At 50.6% G+C, this 20568-nt stretch overlaps 1 protein-coding gene across 1 annotated transcript in view; it reads right to left on the bottom strand.

Moving 5' to 3' along the window:
- Hmcn2 (hemicentin 2) overlaps positions 1 to 8173 on the bottom strand; it is a 155104-nt gene extending 146931 nt beyond the window's left edge. The window contains exon 1 of the mRNA XM_059260027.1: positions 7915 to 8173. Within this exon, the coding sequence (XP_059116010.1) occupies positions 7915 to 8173 (259 nt within the window). The remainder of the gene's footprint in view (positions 1 to 7914) is intronic.
- Between the last annotated feature and the right edge of the window lie 12395 nt (positions 8174 to 20568).

Raw genomic sequence — 20568 nt, 5'->3', positions numbered from 1 at the left:
CATTAATGCCTGAGGTGTTTCTTCATCCAGTCAAACCGACAACCAAAATTAACTACCACAGATGGTTATATCTAGAAACACCATGGCCAACAGGATGGCTCAGGGGGTAGAGGTGCTTGCTGCCAAGGTTAGAACTCGAGTTGGACCCATGGGACCCACATAGTGGGACTGACTTCTGCAAGTTGTCCTCTGACCTCCATGTGCACTATGGCACATGTCTGCTGATACCTCCACCCAATAATTTTTAAATGCAATAAAAAAATTTGGAACTAGAAATATGGGTAGAAGCACATGTAAGTTCTGTACATGCTCAGATCTCCCTGCTCTGTCATGAAGTAGGTTCAGAAGCAGCGCCCTCTAAGCAACCACAACCACATCTAGCACAAGAGCCTGGCTGCTGACACCATTCTCCAACAGAAACAGCCAGGAATCCTCAGGGAAACAGTTCTATACAATGTGTCTCCGGCAGCGACTTTCAGTGTCGAGGAGTGTTCAAAAGTTAACAGCGTAGGGCTTGGGGCTGTGGCTTGGTTAGCAGAGCACTTGCCCAGCATGCACTGAGCCCTGGGTTCCATCCCCAGAGTGGCATAGGGGATGTGGTGCACACCTGTGATCCCAGCACTCAGGGAGGAGAGGCAAGAGAACCAGGTGTTCAAGGTCACGCTCAGCTATACCGCATGTTCAAGGCCAGCCTGGACCATATGAGACTTTGTATCAAAGTTATAAATGTGTCAGTAAATAAGAACAATCTTTTAAAAACTCTCAGGAGCTACACTGTGAATATGGCTAGGAACACAGAAGCCAAGCAAAGGAGCCCCCAAGGAGGAAAGCCTGAGGGTCTGAGCCAGGAAATAAACAAAGTAGTCTTGGAGGAGAACCAAGCTAGAAAAAACAAAAAAACAAAACAAAAACACCCTGCGCTTCCATGCCAAACAACATACACAACTTCATCATAAAAAGTAAATAAGGGGCTGGAGAGATGGCTCAGAGGTCAAGAGCACTGGCTGCTCTTCCAGAGGTCCTGAGTTCAATTCCCAGCACCCACATGGTGGCTCACAACTGTCTGTAACTCCAGTTCCAGGGGATCTGATGCTCTCATACAGACATACATGCAGGCAAAACACCAATGCACATAAAATAGAAATAAATAAATCATTTTAAAAAAGAAGAAAACGTAAAACCAGGTATAAAAGCACACATAAGGGATTGCTGTGATCCCAGCGATCGGGAAGCTGAAGCAGAAGGATCGTGAGTTCAAGGTCGGCCTGGGCTGCATAGCAAAACTAGATCCAATATATATGTGTATATGTATGTATATTATATATATGTGTGTGTGTGTGTGTGTGTGTGTGTGTGTGTGAAAAATGGCAGAGCAGAGCAGCAAATACCTGTAGTCTTAACACTTGGGAGATGGAGACAGGAGGGTCAGCAGTTAAAGGCCAAGTTCTAGGCCAGCCTGGTCAAGTTTCAGGTCAGCTTGGGCTACATAAGGCCCATCTTAAAAAAAAGGGGGGGGGTAGGCATAATGGCACACGCCTTTAATTCCAGCACTCAGGTAGCAGGGGCAGGTTAATCACTATGAGTTTCAGGCTAGCCTAGGTTACGTAGTGAGACCTTGTCTCAGAAAACGAACAAAGAAAGTTATCATCCTAATAACAAAGAACAAGGGTCCCTCTCTTAACATTTGTTATTGAGACTAATAATTAAAATAGTGTGTTCTTGGCATAAGAATCACAGGGCAGCGGAGAAGGGAAAATCCAGACATATTCCTACGCTGTTAGGTAATTTGGGAACAAAGTAAGAGCCAAGCGATGAACAAGAAAGGATATGGTGGGGAGATGACTCAGGCCGTGAAGTGCCTGCCTCCCAAGCCTGAGGACCTGAGTTCAGATCCCCAGCACTCATGTAAAAGCCGGGGCGTAATAGTAAACAGCTGTGAGCCCGCACTGGGGAGGCAGAGGCAGGCAGATCCCAGGAGCTTGCCCCTAGCCAGGCAGGCAGAATTGATGACCTCAGGTTCAGGGAGAGATCCTGCCTCGAAAAATAAAGTGGCATCGACCTCTGTCCTCTATGTACACACGTGCACATGCACACATGAGCAAATGTACATATATCACACACACACACACATACACACACACACACACACACACACACACACATGCTCATGTGCACACATGCACAGAGCAAGGATATTTTTATAAGATGAACCTAAATAAGTAATTATTTATTAATAATTGTATTTAATTATAATATAAAATTGTATTAGGGGTTTTTGTTTGTTTTTCAAGACAAGGCTTCTTTGTGTAACAGTCCTGGCTGTCCTGGAACTCACTCTGTAGACCAGGCTGGCCTCGAATTCATATAGATTCACTTGCCTCTGCCTCCCAAGTGCTGGGACTAAAGACATGTGTCACCACCACATGGCTATATATTAGTTTTTTTTACACTGTAGGCCAATTCATTTTTAATTACAGGCAAAGGGATTTAATGCCAAGAAAATAACAACAAAGCAATTAAATCTACATCTAACTAATTTGATGATGGAAAAATAAAAAAACACCATTGTAAATATGCAAGTGGAAAAAAAACACGAAGAAGAAAAAAGTCAGTAGATTTCTCTATACAAATATTGAAGACCTTCAAACCCCAGGAATCACAAACAGTATGGAAAGGTAACCGACCAGGAAATACACTAACCACTGGGCAGGCGACGCAGATCAGTGGAAGGGCACTTTAGTGGCATGGTTTCCATCCATCGCCCACCAGGGGTTGAGTACTAAACAAGTTGTCATGGATATAGTGCCCTCAAGTGAATTAAGAAGAAAACCATTTGCTTCTCCACCCCTAAAATAACCTACAGTGAAATGACAAAACACAGAAGAAAATCACAGGGTGGGGGAGGGGGGAGGGAGGGGGAGGAAGGGAGGGAGGAGGGTTGAGGGAGGGAGGGGGAGGGGGGATTGAAGGAGGGAGGGAGAGGGGGAGGAAGGGGGAGGGGAGGATTGAGGGAGGGAGGGAGAGGGAGGGAAGGGGAGGGAGGGGGAGGGAGGGGGAGAGAGGCAGGGAGGGAGGGAGGGAGAGGGAGGGAGGGAGGGAGCACTCTAATGAACACTTCAAATCTACTGAGCCTCAAGAGTGAAGCAAACAAGAACCTAGCCTCTTCCTAGCTCCCAGGTTGGAGCGGTGTGCTAAGAATGTCCCCTCAAATGCCCAGAACATTCCACAGACTTGATGAGCCACCACCCACCCCAATGTCTAAAGTGACCTACGAACTCCACTGCCAAAAAGCCAGTCGAAGCCACAGACAATGTCACCCCGGGATGGGGATTTGTAGCATTCACTGGAGGGAACTGAAAAACTATCTACATTTCCAGTCAAATGAGGCAGAAGATCTGTCACTATTCTACTCTGGAAATTCTCCAGTCTGGCTCATTCGTTTTTTCACTTGAAGTAGGGCTCGCTATGTAGCTTGGCTGTTCTCTAATGCAATTCTCCTGCCTCTGCCTCTGCCTTCCGGGTCCTAGGGACTACAGGCATTTGAAACCACACCCAGTTACGATTTCTAAAACCCTTTTTTTCCACATTATTTATTTATTTATTATTTGTTTGTTTATTTATTTATTAGTTATCTTAGTCTATGTGTGCGAGTGTTTGACTACACGTAAGCCTGTGCACACACACTGATTGTGTGTGCCTGACAGCAGAGGCCAGAAGAGGGCGTCAGAACCTCAGGAACTGTTACAGACTCCGGTTGTGAGTCCCTCTGTGAGTGCTGAGAGTGAACCTGGGTCCTCTGGAAGAGCTGCCAGCTCTCTTAACCACTGAGCCATCTCTCCAGCCCCTTGTTCGTTTATTTATTGGATGAACACAGGCGCGGAGGTCAGAGAACAACTTTTGGGAGTCAGTTCTCTCCTTCCACCATGCGGGTTTGGTGGGTCAAACTTCCGCCATCAAGTTTGGCAGTAAGCACCTTTGACCCACTGAGCCATCTCGCTGGCCCTGCTCTTTGCAATGAGAGTCCTTTGTTTCCAAGGCCGCGCATCCCTAGAAGCACCAGTGAGGCCCTCCACACCCCTCCACATCCCTCCAGTGGCTCCCTTTAATAAAACACTCAGGCCGCAGAGCTGGGGGCGCAGATCAGAAAGTATGTCTCAAGCTCATCCTCTGCTGAAGGGCATTCCATTTGCTGATTCAGCAGACACAGCCAGACCCCAGCTGCAATGCCTGCTCAGGACACAGCGCTCCAAGCCCATACAAGGAAATTCAAGGCCTCCCAGTCCTTGGCAGCTGCAGGCAGCAGGCAGCAGGGTTGGCTACACCCATCCCCACCCCAGCGGCCCCATTTCCACCAGGAGAGCTGCAGAGCTCCCACATACACCTGTCCCCACGTGTCACCCTGTCCTCCAGTCCACACCCAGCCAGTCGTTCAGCCCAGGAAATCTTTTGTTCCAAGTGTGTCCCTGGCAGGAGCATCTAGTGTTCCTCCTCAGTCTTGGGTGTCCCCTCAGCGTCCTCTCCCATGACAGTGAGTGACGGCTAGGCACTGTACCTAAGTGATGCTCCCCCCACCTCTCATTTTGAGACAGTATCTTGAAGTTGGGTTTGAACTTTCAATCCTCCTGCCTCAGCCACCATGCCCAGCTGCACATGTCATGTTCTGTACCCCCAAACTTCCCCCGCCAGGCTGCTGGCTCCTCAGCACGAATCCTAACCCCACCCATGTCCCCTCCCACTTTGGCCTTATAGATTACTGAGATATTTTTCAAATGGAATCTGGGGGTAGCTTTAGGGAGGATGGTTTGGATAGCCTAAGAGGAGGTTGGGGTTTTGCTTTGTAAAAAAATTAAAAAAAAAAAAAGGAGTGAGGGGCCAGTGAGAGGGCTCAGCAGGTAAAGGCGCTTGCCTCAGTCCTAAGGACCCCATGATGGACGAGAACGCTGATTCCAGCCAGCTGTCCCTCTGACCTCCATGTTTGCTGTGGCACGTCCACACATGTATACAAATAATAAATAAATAAATAAATAAATAAATAAATAAATAAATAAATAAATGTAATTTAATGTTTTTTTAAAGTGAGGTAGCTACCAGGGTGCCCAGATGAGGGCACGTGTTCAGCAGACTCAAGCAGAAAGACCTCCCTTCTTCACCTCCTGAGGTCGTGTCTTTCCCAAAATTCTTTCCGTGTTGTAAAATTGAACATAAAGTTGTTAGAATAAATGTTTGTGCATTCTAATGCACGGTAGAATCCCGAACTCCAGAGAAACACAAGTCTGCATAAAGAAAAGTGCATTGCAACCGTGCATCTGAATCTGGGATCTGGCTTTCTTTCCAGCTGCGCTCTTGTCTACCCCAGTGTTTACAGATGCCCACCCCCTCTGCACCAGAGATGGAGGGTGATGGCAAGGCTTCCAGGTGTTAAACAAAAACTCCATATGTCTTTTCAAAATTAGCTAGATGTCTCTAGAGCAACCCTGGTCCTCTCTAGAGCATCCCTGGTCCCTTCAAAGCTAGGGGAACAAGAGGAACAGGGCGTGGAGTTTTGTATGTATGTTTGCTTTTAATGATGACTACTATTCTTTTTTAAGCAAGTTGCATTACAAATTTTCATTTCCTGGCAGCTGGAGGACCATTTTCAATTGGAAAAATTCCTTTACATCTGTGGTAAACTTCATTTTGATGAGAAGTTGGACTTGTATTTTACTACCTTTTTTTTTAAGATGAGCATCATTTAAATTTTAATGGATTTAAAATAAAGTACAGAGGTCTGTCGAGATGGCTCGGTGGGTAAAGGTACTTGCCACCAAGCCGGCCAACCTAAGTTCCAGCTCTGGAACCCGCAGGCTGGAAGGAGAAAACCTTCTCCTGCAAGCTGTCCTCTGAACTCCACATACACGCCATGGTGTGTGCATATGCACACACAAATACTTAAAACTTAAAACTTAAAAGAAAGAAAGAAAGAAAGAAAGAAAGAAAGAAAGAAAGAAAGAAAGAAAGAAAGAAAGAAAGAAAGAAAGAAAGGGGAGCACAGAGAGAAGCATAGACAGAAAGGAGGAAGAAAAGAAAACCAAGAATGGAAGGAAAGGAGGGATGAAGGGCTGAGCCTTGAAGGCTGGTGTGCCACCATACCCACTCCGTGCCAGAGGGCATCTGAAGCTAGCGGCCAGGAAGGGCCAGCAAGGACGGTCTTCAGAAGCCCCCTTCTGGGCCCAAGACACTGTCTGTCTCAAAAGCTGCCACCTATCCTGCAACGGGAGCCAGGTGTTTTAGAGACAAACAGTAATGGCATCATCCACCCAGCAGGTGGCTTCAGGAAACCTTGTCAGTTCTCGGGATCATAGCTACCCCCCCACCCCTCGGTGTAATAATGCCTTTAGAAACCCAAGAGCGAACAAAGAGGGGGAGGGAGAGTTGGGGAGATAGAGGCTGCCCTACATTCTCCAGCACCTAACCTCACTGTCCTTTTGGGGTCCCTGAAGTCTTTTCCTGGGCTTAAAGCTAGGGAGCCCCATAGAGCAGGGGCGTGGGAGAGCGGGGAGTCAAGCCCCTGTAAGCTTCTGTGATTGACAGATGTGCCCTGAGAGGCTTGACAGGTCGTTGCCATCTGCTTGGTGTGCCTCCTCAAACACTACTGTCAGCACGGCATGGAGTGTCTTTGTGGTGGAGGTCTTTAAAGCTAGCCTGGACAGACATGTGGACAGACAGAGCAACCGGCTTTAAAGAGAGCAACAAGGTGTCACTCTACAGAGCACAGCAGGAGTACCCACTTCTCTCCTACTTCAGTCTAAGTGTGACATTTTTTCAATTCAAAACTATGTCGGGGCTGGAGAGATGGCTCAGCGGTTAGGAGCACTGGCTGCTCTTCCAAAGGACCCAGGTTCAATTCCCAGCACCCACATGGCAACTCACTGTCTGTAACTCAAGCTCCAGTGGATCTGATACTCTCACACAGCCAAACACCAGCACACATAAAAATTAAAATGAATAAATAAATATTGCTTTTTTAAAAATGTTGAGAGACGTAGTCAGGATTGGGGGCGTATAGGGCACGTCTCCACTGTGTGCAAGGGACACATGGTGAGGCCTTCCAGGGAGCATTTTCCACCTTCAGCTGAAAGGTAGGAGCGCCTAACTGCTGAGGAAGCCCAGGTATCCAGGGGACCTGCTTTGCTGGGGAACTCCTCTCTGCTGAGGTAGGCAGGTAAAGGGAAAAGAGGACAGCCTGAGTTACTCCTAGCATGGGCCCCACAAAGGGTGACTTTAGGGGTGTTCTGGCCTCCCATGCACAAGCTGGGAGATGAGTCTAAGAAAAATCTATTCAGTCAGCAGAGGGCTTGCCTAGCCTGCATGGAGGCCCAGGGTCCATCCCCAACACCAGATAAGGGGCTGTGTTGGTGCAGGTCTGTGATCCCAGCACTGGAGAAGCTGCGGCAGGAGGATCAGAAGTTCAGTCCACTACACAGCAAATTTGAGACCAGCCTGGGCTACATGAGGTCCTGCCTCAAAAAGTGAAAGGAAAGGAGGAGAGAGAAGGAAGGAGGGAGGGAGGGAGGGAGGGAGGGAAGGAAGGAAGGAAGGAAGGAAGGAAGGAAGGAAAGAAGGAAGGAAGGAAGGAAAAAAATAAAATAAAATCCAGAAAACCACACAGGCTCCTGGCACCTGCTACCAACATCTCAGCAAGTTTTCTCATTTCACAGATGGAGAGGGTAAGGTCGCCTGCTAGAAACTCTCAACCTGGCCAGTGTCAACCTGGGGGGATGCAAGAGAGGGCGTGGCCAGGCGGCGGGAATGTGAGAGAAGGCCCTCGGGGCTCTTCCATCACACTCCGAGAAGGGCCAGGTGCATCGGGGAAGTCAGGGTGGGCGCAGGGTCGGGGCTGGGAGGCGACCTTGAGGACCGTGCGCGGGGCGCTACCTGGGTCGTGGAAAGGCACCAGCGCATAGTTGGCGATGACCCGGCTGCTGCTGCTCAGGCTGCGCTCCAGAATGCGCGAGGCGCCGTCGATCACCTGCATCAGATCATCCCACATGGAGCCGGTGACATCGAAGACGAAGGCCAGGGTGGCGTCTCCTGTGGCGGGGGACAGCGCCGTCGTGGGCGCGTCAGACGTGACCACCGCCACTACCGTGGAGATCGCCACTAGCAGCGGCAAGAGCGGCGCGCCGGGCGTCATGCTGAGCCCGAGGCTGCAGCAGCGATGGGACGCGCAGGTCGCAGTGAGAGGTGGCAGTGCTGTCTCGCTCCAGCGGGTTCACCGGACAGGGGCGCGGCGGGGTCCCCCTGGTGGGAGCCCGAGGCGGTTCCTAACACCCACCCCGCCTCCCACACCCCCGCCCCCAGACGCCCCGCGGCGTGACTCAAACTTTCCCAGCCCCGCGGCTCGCTGGTCCAGCCCCGAGGTTAGAGGAGGACGCAGGGCAGACAGCAGGAGGGAGGTGGAGCCAAGCGCGAAGGATGAGGGTGCGGGAAGCCACCGACACCTGCAGACCCTTCTGCGGGGGCGGAGAGGACACACGAGCAGTCCAAGTCTGGCTTAGACAGGCCTTGCATTCACTGTTACCTCCACCCGGCCATTCTAGGGACCCAGGGGCTCTGAGTCTCCCAGATACTGTAATTATTCTTGTCAAAATCGACAAGCCTAAGCCTGGTATCCACCATGGGCACAGCATACCACTGTTATTTTCTAGAAGCTTGTTGCAATCCGAGGGAGATGATACTAAGACCAAATCTATTTGATACAGGCCGTCGGGGGCTCGGAGAGAGAAGAACCCACTTACTAGGTAATGTAGGCAGCATCGGAAGCCAAAGATAGAAGGACCCCGAATTCCTTGGCTCTGCTGCCTCCCTCTGAATATTGTAAGATATTGTTGCAGGTCATATGGGGACTCCAGAGGACTGGGCACACATTCCTCTGGTCACCTGTCTAACGGGTGACTCACGGGTTGAATGTGAAGGGGCTGGGACACACGGAAGTGGCTACCTGGGCTGGGCTCAGCCATGGTCTACCTGACAGTGGTCCTCTGCCCGCTGGGTGGGTCAGGGTGTTGCCTCCATCACTGGGCTAAGTGGGGATATTCTCTCCACAACCAGGCTGAGTAGAGGGTGCTCTCTCTGCTCTTGGACTGTTTGGGGGTATTCCTCCATCACTTGGCCAGGCGGAATGCTCCCTCCACCATCAGGCTGGGCAGAGGTAGCTCGCTCCATTCTGTTGAAGCCTTTCACTCTCCCAGGCTGTGTACTCTTCTGGTGATTTTTGCCCTTACAGACCAAGAGCCCCTTGGAGTGGAGACTGTGCCTTGGTGTCCCCACCACCCTGCCCTGATAATATGCTAGTCCCCTGCACAGGGTGGGGACTCATGAAATGTTGCTTGATTGAAAGGGGGACACATGGCAAGCATGGATGGTTCCTTAGGGTCTCCTCTGAGCATAGTGCCCTAGGTGAGGCCAGCTAGATCCTGGACACAGCCGAGAGCTCTGGGATATAGAGGGGTCGCTCTCCAAACCCTCCCTCTGAAGATACCTCGGCCAGGAGGACAGGCACACTGTCTCTTTAGGCCAACCCCAGCTCCTCTATCTCTGAGGCTATGGGGATCGCTTTGTCCTACACCCACAGTCCCTGTGTCCTTGTCCTAGCTCTGACTAAACTGTAGCACGGGGATTGTGCCTGGGTGTGTGCCCGTGCACTGCAACTCAGCTCCGTGACAATGGAGACCCAGAGCCTGGCACATGACAAGAGCCCAGCCAAGGTCTGTCTGCCACCTGCGAAGGGAAGTGGGTATCAGACATGGTGGGCTGCTGAGCCCTGGCCATGGGCAGGGGGCAGGGGCGGGCTCGACACATCTCAGAGACTCTAGATGAGGGCCAAAGACGCAGGGCAACGTCTCCTGAAGAGCTATCTGTCTCGTGGGCTACCGCAGAAGCCGGGACCCCAAGGCCTGAGAGCGGGGTTTGCAGACAAGTTCAGTGGGAAGTTGAGTCTCCTGCACTTTGTGCAAACTGGCTTTTACGATCTCTCTGGGTGAAGGCTGCAATTGCCCCCCAGAGCCTGGGCAGGGCTGGGTCAGCTGCTGGATGAGAAGAGAGGCCCCAGCTGTGGGAAGCAGTAGCAACCAGGACCAGGAACCAAATGGTGACATTTCAGACCCAGGACAGAAGACTTGGTCATTCAGTCTGCAAACATTTGCTGAGCCTCAGCTGAATGTCAGGTACTCAATGAGGTGCTGTTGGGATGGGTTAGGAAGATAAAGGAGTGTGGTCCTACCCTGAGGAGGAGAGACATGTAAACAAATAATTCTAAGTCAGTGAGATAAGTGCTAACAGCAGGATTACCCCGAGCTCTGGGAGCTCAGAGGAAGGAGGGGCTGAGCCTAAGAGGTCAGAGGAGGCCATGGAGCTAGTCTGAGAAGCCAGCAAAAGTGAGAGGAAGGGCACTGAAGAGCTGGAACAGCATGTGCGAAGGTACAGAGATCAGAGAGGCCTCCAGTGGGTCACCCAGGGGACTGAAAGGGATGAAGGCAGAGGAGGGGCAAAGGCTAGACCCTGGAGGACCTTAGGTACTTCCCTCAACCCTCTGAGGTTTACCTGAAGGCATTGGGAGCTGTTGGAGCATTAACCAGGGAAGCAGCCGGGTCTTACTAACATACTCAGACAGCTCACAGTGGCTGAAGTTCAGGGACAGAACCTGTAGATGCCCGGAAGCCATGAATCTCTCCAAGGAGGTCAGTGATGGACCCAACAACAGTAAGGAGCTGCTCCTTATGCTGGTACAAGTGGTGGAAAGAACCACGGACTTGAGCCTTGGTGGCTTTGTGGCACACAGGGAGTGGGATGGTGAAGTGTCTCAATATGTAGCCCAGGCTGGCCTTGAACCCAGGGACTCTTCCTCGGTCTCACAAATGCCTGTGTTACCGTATGTGTCACCGTACCCACATTTAGATTTGAGTTCTGAAACTGGTGACCTTCAGTGATACAGGGGAGGGGACTGGAGAGATGGCTCAATGGTTACGAGCATGGTTGCTCTTGCAGAGGACTTGGGTTTGATTCCCAGCACCCACATGGTAGTTCAGTCATCCATAACTCCAGTTCAAGGGGATCCAATGCCTTTTTTTAATCTTCATGGGCACCAAGCACACATGGTGCACACACATATATGCCAGCAAAACACACATGAAATGTAACAAATAAATCTAAAAGGAAGATTTTTAAGAGATGGAAGGAGAAATAACGAGATCTTTGCAGGTGTTTCTTGTCGCTCCACCACTTGGCAAGGACCACCAGGTTCCCCCAGAGATGGAAAGAAAAGTTCAGAGCTAGCCTCGGGCTGGCTCTCCCCCTGTTCCCATGGGAGGGAACCTGGGGCAGGCATTTGCCATCCATCTGCCATCATTCATTCCATTGGGCCCAATCCTGTTGCCCACCCAGGGTGGCCAGATGGCTGCTTTAAGCACAGATGTCTCAGGTGCTCAGGGTTTCCCTAGGAGTGTAACCAAAGCCATGGAATCAAAATGAGGGAGACCCACGGCATGCAGGTCCAACACAGCCAAGCCACAGCAACCTGCTCCAATCCTTCACCTCTACCTCCCCAGCCCCCGGGGAGCCTGCATCTTTTTTTGTTTGTTTGTTTTTAAGATTTATTTATTTATTTATTATGTATACAGTGTTCTGCCTACATTGCCAGAAGAGGGCACCAGATAGAATTATACATGGTTGTGATTATACACCATGTGGTTGCTGGGAATTGAACTCAGGACCTCTGGAAGAGCAGCTAGCGCTCTTAACGGCTGAGCCATCTCTCCAGCCCCAAACCTGCAATTTTTAACTCAAGAGAGCCCACAGTTTTCCACCGTTTCCAGAAGGCATGATCTTAGCGTTGTTTGTTTCCTAGCACAACACATGCTTGCTGTGGAGAGGCCCTGTACCAGGCTGCTTACGGGAAGTACACACCGTTCTTCCCTGCCTCATAACCATGCCTGTCCTGTGTCTGCAGGGGGCCCCGAGGGCAGCCAAGGGGCTGCATCAGAACCTAGATCACTAGACACTGTTTGCCCTCTCTACTACCTGATCACTAAAGGCACCTGGTCTGGACCACGTCCGATGCTAAGTCCAGCTTGCCCTGCTCACCTTGCCCCTCCCCACCCTCCTCCCCAGTTGCCTGCTCTGTCTCTCAGAGACTGACAGCATCATGTGCCAAATCTTCACTGAGTAGCAGACTTTAGGTCAGGCAACTGCTCCCCTCCAGATAGGGAAACTGAGGCTCCAAAAAGGAAAGTTCTGGGATCAGGCAGGACTTGGTATGTGCCTCTGTCTTCCTGGGAAAACCAGGGATCCACCTACTGCTCATGGCTGTCTTGGAAATTCAGGGCAAGGAATCCAACAGGAGCTCAATGGGCAGAGCTTGGAGAACTACCCAGCCCCCGGGTCATGCTGTGAGGATGCTCTGCTAGGGTGGAGGGGAAACCTCTGACTCAGGCTTCTGATGTTTCTGCACCTTTTCGGACTGTGAGAGACCTAGCCCACCCACGTTTTACCGGGGTGACTGTGAACGGGAAGGGGCTGAGGATTCAGCTGCGTGGCTGGAGCAGGGACACTGTCAGCTCTTTCCTAGGACGGTTGTGCAGATTCCAGGGCCCCGCTCTCTCCTGCAGGGAGACCCAGGGGACAGGGCTCACAGGAAGACGGAGGAGCTGATGACTAGAATGGACAGAGTTCCTGAGGACAAGAGGGTGGCCAGAGTCCCGGCTCTAACAGCCGTGGCCCCACAGCCAGGGCTGGATGATTTACTGCCGAGCCCAGTCCCACTGTGGGACCAGCCTCCAAGTCACATGTACTGCAGGAATGATTTGAAGCCATCCCAAGAAATATTTGAGCCACTTGACACAGCAACCGTTGCCCATCCCCATGTTTTCAAGAACAAACAAATGAAAACCGGGCCAGAGACAGCACTTCAGGGCTCACTCCCACCACCCTGCCCGGCCCAGCTGCTCCGGGGTCTCCAGGCCAGAGCGCCTGCTCAGTCCTGAGCACCAACATTGCTGGGAGAAGAGCACATCACCCCTCCGAGGTCATTGCTCTCTTGCTCTGGCTGTGTCCTGACTGAGTCTCACTGTCATCTAAAGCCATTCAGTCACCTCCAGGTGTCATTGGAGGCTGGCACCAACATCCACAATGAGCTGGGGTTTAATACCTGTACACATCTTAAGTGTCTTGTGAGAGGCCCCGCCCCATTAAAAACCGGAAAGGCTAGCTGGATGAGGTAGTGCATGCTTTTAATCCCAGCACTCAGGAGGCAGAGGCAGGCCGATTTCTGTGAGTTCAAGGCCAGCCTGATCTACAAAGTGAGTTCCAGAACAGCCAGGGCTACACAGAGAAACCCTGCATCAAAAAAAGAAAAACAATCAATCAAATAGAAAGGCTAGGAAGATGGCTCAGCTTCAAAGCACAGGGACCAGGGTTTGAGTCCCAACTGACATAACAAAGCGGGCATGGAAATGCTCACTTGTCATCTGGGACAGGAACAGACGCAGAAACAGAAGGATGCAGAAATGGGGGTGCTGTCGCTGGCCAGACAGCCTAGATAACCTGTCAGGTCCCAGTGAGAGAATGTCCCACAAAACAAGTTGGATACCTCCTAAGGAACACACACACACACACACACACACACACACACACACACACACACACACACACGCACGCACACACACACACACACACACACACACACACACACACGCACGCACCCCGAACTGTGTATTTTAGCTCCCTATCTTAAGCTCTTGCCCTTCCTCTTCCCAGAAAGCTTGGTTTTCAGTTCTCTCAGCTTCCTGATGAGTTACTTACTCTCCTTTTGGGTGACCTGAGGAAGAGCCACCCTAGCCCCCTCCATATTGAAATCCTGACAAGTAGGGCTCTCTGTGTCCCCCTACCCTCATCGAGGATGACATTGACACTGCTCTGGCCTGCAGGGGCTGAAGGACCATGTGCCATGATGTCTCCTGAAGAGCTACATGGAGCAGGCCAGGGAGCAAGGGTGATTCAGAAGGCGTGGCCTAGACGGAGGTCAACAGGAATGACTAAAGAGTCTAGAAAGATCCACATGTGATCAATTGGGTTTGGAAAACCAAATTCCCATGCCAATGGGAAGACAGGCTTTTCCAACTTACAATGTTGGAACAGTTGTGTATCTATAAAAAGAAATAACAAGCCCCAATCCCTAACTCGCATTACACACAAAACTAATCAGAGATGACTGTTAGGCCAGTTTAAAGGCTGAATTAGAAAGTTTCTAGAAACAGGGTACTGGAGAGATGGCTCAGGGATTAAGAATGTGTGTTGCTCAGTCATGAGGACCAGAGTTTAGATCCCAGTGCTCACATCAGTGGCTCAAAAATGACTGTAACTCCAGCTCCAAGGGATCTAGCATCCTCTTCTGGCCTCTGCAGACACATAGGGCATAGACTCAAACAGACACATAAACACGCATGCACACACACATAAATAAAATTTTGAGAGAGAGAGAGAGAGAGCTTTCTTCTTCCACTTAATACACAATGACTACATCTGAGGAGCTGAGGAGCTGAGGAGCTGAGGAGCTGAGGAGCTGAGGAGCTGAGGAGCTGAGGAGCTGAAACCAGCCCGAAGAGCGTACGAGAAGAAAAGCGCAATGGTGCTATCTTGCCCATGGCTTCCCTGCTTTCCCTTCGGAATTCCTCAGACTGCACTGAGTTCTCCGTTAAGTGCAGCTAAAAGCACTCCCATCCAAGAAGCACCCTGTCTTCGTTAGGGCTACTATTGCTGTTCGCCACGACCAAAGAAACTCGGAGAGGAAAGAGGTCATTTGACTCACACTTCCATATCACTGTTCATCATCAAAGGAACTCAGGACAGGAACTCAAAACAGGGCAGAAAACTGGAGGCAGGAGCTGATGCAGAGGTGATGGAGGGTGCTGCTTACTGGCCTGCTCCTCATGGCTTGTTCAGCCTGCTTTCTTTTTTTTTTAATTTATTTATTATTCTTTTATATACATTGTTTTGCCTGCATTTATGTCTGTGTGAGGGTGTCAGATCTTGGAGTTACAGACAGTTGTTAGCTGCCATGTGGGTGCTGGGAATTGAACTCAGGACCTCTGGAAGAGCAGCCAGTACTCTTAACCACTGAGCCATCTCTCCAGCCCCTCAGTCTGCTTTCTTATAGACCCAGGACCACCAACCCAGGGGTGGCACCACCCACCATGGCTGGGCCCTCACACATCAATCACTAATTAAGAAAATGCCCTACAGGCTTGCCTATAGCCCGATCTTATTCAGGCATTTTCTATGGTGATATTTTATTTGTACTAAAATGTGATTTGTATGTTAATAAATAAAGTTGCCTGGGGGTCAGAGCTAATAGCAAGCCTTAGCAGAAGCTGGGCGGTGGTGGTGCACGCCTTTAATCCCAGCTCTTGGTAGGCAGGGCTGAGTAGATCTCTGTGTGTTCAAGGATACAGCCAGCATGGAGACACACGCCTTTAATCTCAATACCAACCATAGAAGACCTGGAGGTCTATACAGACAGGCAGTGACTAGGAGGTCATGTGGTTGTGTTTACAACCAATGAGAAGGCAGAACAGAAACACTATAAAAAGACAGACACACAGGAAGTAGGTCTCTTTTGGAGAGGTAGGGCAACAGCGACAGTGAAGGGTGGGTTTTTAGCTCTTAGCTATTGCTCTGACCTCTTGGCTTTCATCTATGTATTGGCTCTGTGTTTCTTATTTAATAAGACGGTTGGTTACATCTACAATTTTCTCACTTGAGGCTCCCATCTCTCCAGTGACTCTAATTTGTGTCAAGTTGACACAAAACAGCTAGCACACATCTGAAACCCCAAAACATCCCATTCCCAGGAACATTCCCACCCCAGAATCATACTATTCCAGAAGCAACCCATCCTAGAAACATCCCCCACTCCAGAAGCATCCCATCTCAAAAGCATCCCATCCCAGTAACATCCACACCCCAGAAGCATCCTACCCTAGAAGCATGCCATCCAAGAAGCATTTCATCCCAGAAGCATCTAATCTGAGAAGCATCCCAACCCCGAAACATCCATATCCCAGAAGCATCCCATCCCAGAAGCATCCCTTCTCAGGAGCATACCATCCCAGAAACATCCCAACCCAGAAGCATCCCAGCTTAGGAACATCCCCATCCCAGAAGCATCTCCATTTCAGGAGCATCTCCATTCCAGAAGCATCCCATCCCAGAAATATGCCTGTGGAGGTGTTCCTGGTTTTGTTCTCCTTCAGATGGTTAGAGTTTTCCGTAACTACTTCATAAATGCACAGTCTTGCACACTGACCATTTAAGCGCCTTTTTCTACACCTCAATTTTTTTCTTAGACATTGACTTGGGAATCTGATCCCCCAGGTGCTGAGGGACCCTGAAGAAAGAAGTGGATTACAGGAAGTGACCTTGTATCAAGAAAGTGACCCATGAGAATGTTTCCAAATGACAGATTGATCTTTGACTCATTTTCATTCAAATCTCCAAATCTTGAAGGGGGCACACAGTAGGACCTTAATAAATAGGTGTTGTATGCGTGGATCACTGCACTCAGCAGGAGTTCAATAAACAGTAATCAAGTTTCATGTGGATGGATCGCTAGACCCAGGGAAGCAGGCCCAGCCCTTCACTTTTCATTCTTTGCCTCAGGCCCCTCAAACCTGATCAGTGAAGACACGAGAGGCCATCTCCGGGTTTCTTTTTCCTGTGTGGATGTGTGTGGTGTACATGGGGGCCAGAGGACAACCTCTGCTCTCATTCCTCAGGGACAGTCCATCTTTGTTTTTTCTTTGAGATAGGGTCTCTCACTGGCCTGGAACTTGTCAAGTGAGGCCCCCAGGGATCCATCTGTGTCCATCTCCCCAGCACTCAGATTCCAAGCACACACCACCATGCCTGGCTTTTTATGTGAGTTCTGGAGTTTGAACTGAGGTCCTTGTGTCTGCATGGCAAAACTGTCTGAGGTATCACCTGGACCCTGGTTCTTCAATAACTCCCCTTAGTATACACTCTCCCCCATGATGATAATCTCCCCCAAATGTGTGGAGAATGTGGTCTCTGTGTCTGAGGAGCAAGGCCATCAAAGTCAACAAGTTTACCAAGCTTTTCTTGCCCCCAAATCAAGACTGCGACCACAGCCATGGTCCCTAGCCAGCCCATACACCACCAGTTAGCATCACCCCTGTAGTGTTGAGCAGCCAAGTCAGAAGCCCCTGGATGTGTGGGATACCACACACACATGGCTCAGATAGAGCTCTGGTCAACCAGAAGATTTCGAGAGCCTGTCTCCAAGGGACCAGGAGGGAAGCATGCCACTCAGGAATCACTTCCCAGCTCTTAGAGATGCTGAGTCCAGAGGTGGGGCCGTGAGGTGGCAATGCTGAGGAAAACAGCAGAGCGGGGCCTTGGAAGACTGAGACACAGAGTCACCAAAGGACCTATCGGTTCACAGCCAGGTTTGTACCCCATGGAATGAAAGCAGGCATCCAGCTGGGTGTGGTGACATACTCCTTAACCCTAGCATTGGGGAAGCAGAGGGCGGTGGACTCATGAATGCTAGGCCAGCCTGGTCTATAGAACAAGGTCTAGGACAGTCAGAGGTAGGGTCCAGGCTAGGACATAATGAGGCTTTTCTCAAAAACAAACAAATAGGCATTCAAAGGCTAAGGAGACAGTTCATGGGCAGAGAGATCACAGTGCAATCATGCAGACCCAAGGTCAGACGCCCAGTAGCCACATAAAAGCCGAGCATGGTGGTGCAGGTCGTAATCCCAGCACTGGGGGTGGAAGGTGGAGACAGCAGGATCCTGGGGCTCGTTGGTCAGCCATTCCAGCCTAACCGGTGAGCTTCAGTTCAGTGATAGGCTGTGTCTCAAAAAGTGAAGTGGAGAGCAATACTAAAGATAGCCAACATCGTTCTCTGGCTTCTCTACACGCACGCACGCACGCGCGCACGCATGCACGTATGCATGCACACATTCAAATAAAGACTTATCTGTATTCACAACAGCCCAAAGGAGTAACAAGCAAACATCTACTCATGAGCCTGTGGGTGGATGAAGCATGGTCGAAGCCACACAAACACTACTCCACAGGCACATGGTGTCACGCTAGGCTTCATTTTGATATTTTATACAAGGGCAGGGTGTGGCTGCCAGAGGAAGGGAGATGGAAACCTAGAGTTAGGATTCACAGCTCAGCCAGGCTGGGCCCAGCCCCTGAGGAAGGCATGCTGGGTTCTCGGCCCAGGATGCAGTTGGCTTACTCACCACCCACTTTAATTCCGCCTTTAGGGACTTGCCAATTCAATTTACCCTCAAGGAGTCTCCGTTAGAGAATTCACAGGATCTGAAGATGATTTTATCAAGGAAACACAGCCTCCTGACATTGAACTGGGACAGTTGACCTTTGGCGAAAGCAGAGACTCACAGAAGGAACCAGATTAATGTTTCGATTGCTGTAGCCTGAAACCGCTTTGCTCCAAGAACTGTGCTTGGAAGGTCTGAAAAGAGGCAAGGTGCTTCTGTTGTGCCCACGTCACAAGACTCCCGAGCAAGACCACCACAGAGCCGATATCCCATGCAAGCACACAGGGGTTTATTGATTACAATCCCGGGCTTGGTCTGTGTTCCAGCACTCCTACAGGGTGGAGGAGGATGGCCCTGAGCTCTCAGAATGAGGGGTTTTTAAAGGGAAAAACCCGAAGCAGGGTGGCACAAACCTTTGCGTCACATGATGGGAGAGGGTATGTAACCTTTGGATTTACTGGTTGTGGTCCAGAGGAATTTTTCAACAACGGTTATCAGAAGGACATTTGGAGCCGCAGATGTTTATCAGGATTGGTTTATACGAGTGGGCTGCCATCGAGGCTGGCTGACCTCACACCTTCACATTGACCCATGCACGTAGCGTTGGTGAGGGGTCCCAGACAGTAGACAATTGACTGAGCCTTGAGCGGTCAGAGTACGTGCAGAAAGGGAGCTACTGCAAGGACTGTGTCTTTTGTTCACGGCCCTCCCAGAGACTGCTTGTTCAAGTCTCAGGAAACTGAAATTGAGGCCTGATCTCTGAGAGAAGACTGAGCAGACTGTTATGGTATCTGCCTGATCCTTTCACTTCCAGCCCAGGCATCACCATGACCTTTGGGCATGCCCAGAAGCTGGGGTGGGGTTTAGACAGCGGACTCTTCTAACAAGTCAGTTCTAATCACACCTCTGCTGATGTTTAGTGGAAGCTGGGGTCCAGGGAGCAGGGACTGGTGCCTCAAGGACAATGCGGGCAGTGGTTGGAAGGAAAAGTATGGGCTCAGGACCCGCAAGTTCTCAGCACAGAGGAGATTTATCTGCCCAGAGGGACAGAGGCAGGAAACAAGAGACAAAGACAGAGGATGAGGGAGAAGGGGAAGGGAACAAGGGAAAGGGGGTCAGAGATATTTGACCTGGAGGGACAGAGGACGCCTCTGGATGGAGAGGAGACAGACAAGGCACATAGGCAAATGGCAGTTTATAAAGGTTAAGAGGGAACCCCCGTGTTAGGATAAGGTGTTTAATTTTGATTGGGCAGGTTAATTAGGTGACCAAAGGGGGCTTCTGATTGCTGGACTTCAATACTTTGATAGCTGGACCTTGTTAGTCTCAGGAGGAGGAAGGGGCCCAATAACCAGGCCTTGGTGGCAGCTTGAGGACTGTAATCTGATGGATTTTAACAAGGCAGAGGGAAGGGGGAGAAGCGCAAGGCCTGCCAGGGCCATGCTTGCCACGCCTGAGCTGGCCAGAGTCGCTTCAGCTATTACACATTCGTACCACACACACCTTTCCTGAGTTTGGGCCACCAGTCTGTGGGAACACTCTGAGAAAAGGAGAGCATCTCCTAGGGCAGGGCTCAGGTGACCGTGCCCAGCTTTACTGTGTCCAGCTGGCCTGCAGATGTGGAGCCAGAGACAAATAGAAGCTGGCAGCCATGATAGCAAAATCAAGTCCCTGGTTCCTGGAGAGAGGCAACAGAGAGAAGTATACCATGTGATTATCACATGGTGTGTGTGTGTGTGTGTGTGTGTGTGTGTGTGTGTGTGTGTGTGCAGGCACAAGCCTGCCTGAGCACTCACAGCTTACATTAGCTAGACTCAAGCTTCCCCAACCCCACTAGAACAGACCTCTCCAGGCCTTCTGCTAAAACATCCCAGCATGAGTGGTCATGTGACCCAGGGAGAGCCAATCATAGTGTCCCATCCCCTTCCAGCAACAGTGCTTGGGCATATAGATGGGCATGTGACTCACTCAGAGCCAATCAACTTTCTTCCCCCTAGGGAACACTCTCCTGCCCCCAGGAGCAAGCCTGAGTTGGAGAGCAGCCTAAGTAAGTAGAGAAGAGAGAAAAGCCAAGTGTTCCTGGAGTCCCCCCCCCCCCCCCCCCCGACACACACACACACTGTTGGGGGGATAATGGGAAGGGTTGCAGCCCCTTTCTTTGCCTGGGCTTGGGCAAGTTGGATTTGCACCCTGGATGATGATGGCAGTGGGGAGGAAG

The sequence above is a fragment of the Peromyscus eremicus genome, chromosome 4 (genome assembly GCF_949786415.1).
Source record: "Peromyscus eremicus chromosome 4, PerEre_H2_v1, whole genome shotgun sequence".
In the NCBI taxonomy this organism is placed as follows: domain Eukaryota; kingdom Metazoa; phylum Chordata; class Mammalia; order Rodentia; family Cricetidae; genus Peromyscus; species Peromyscus eremicus.
Note: the sequence above shows the minus strand (reverse complement) of the source record. Positions and strands in the feature narration are given on the sequence as shown.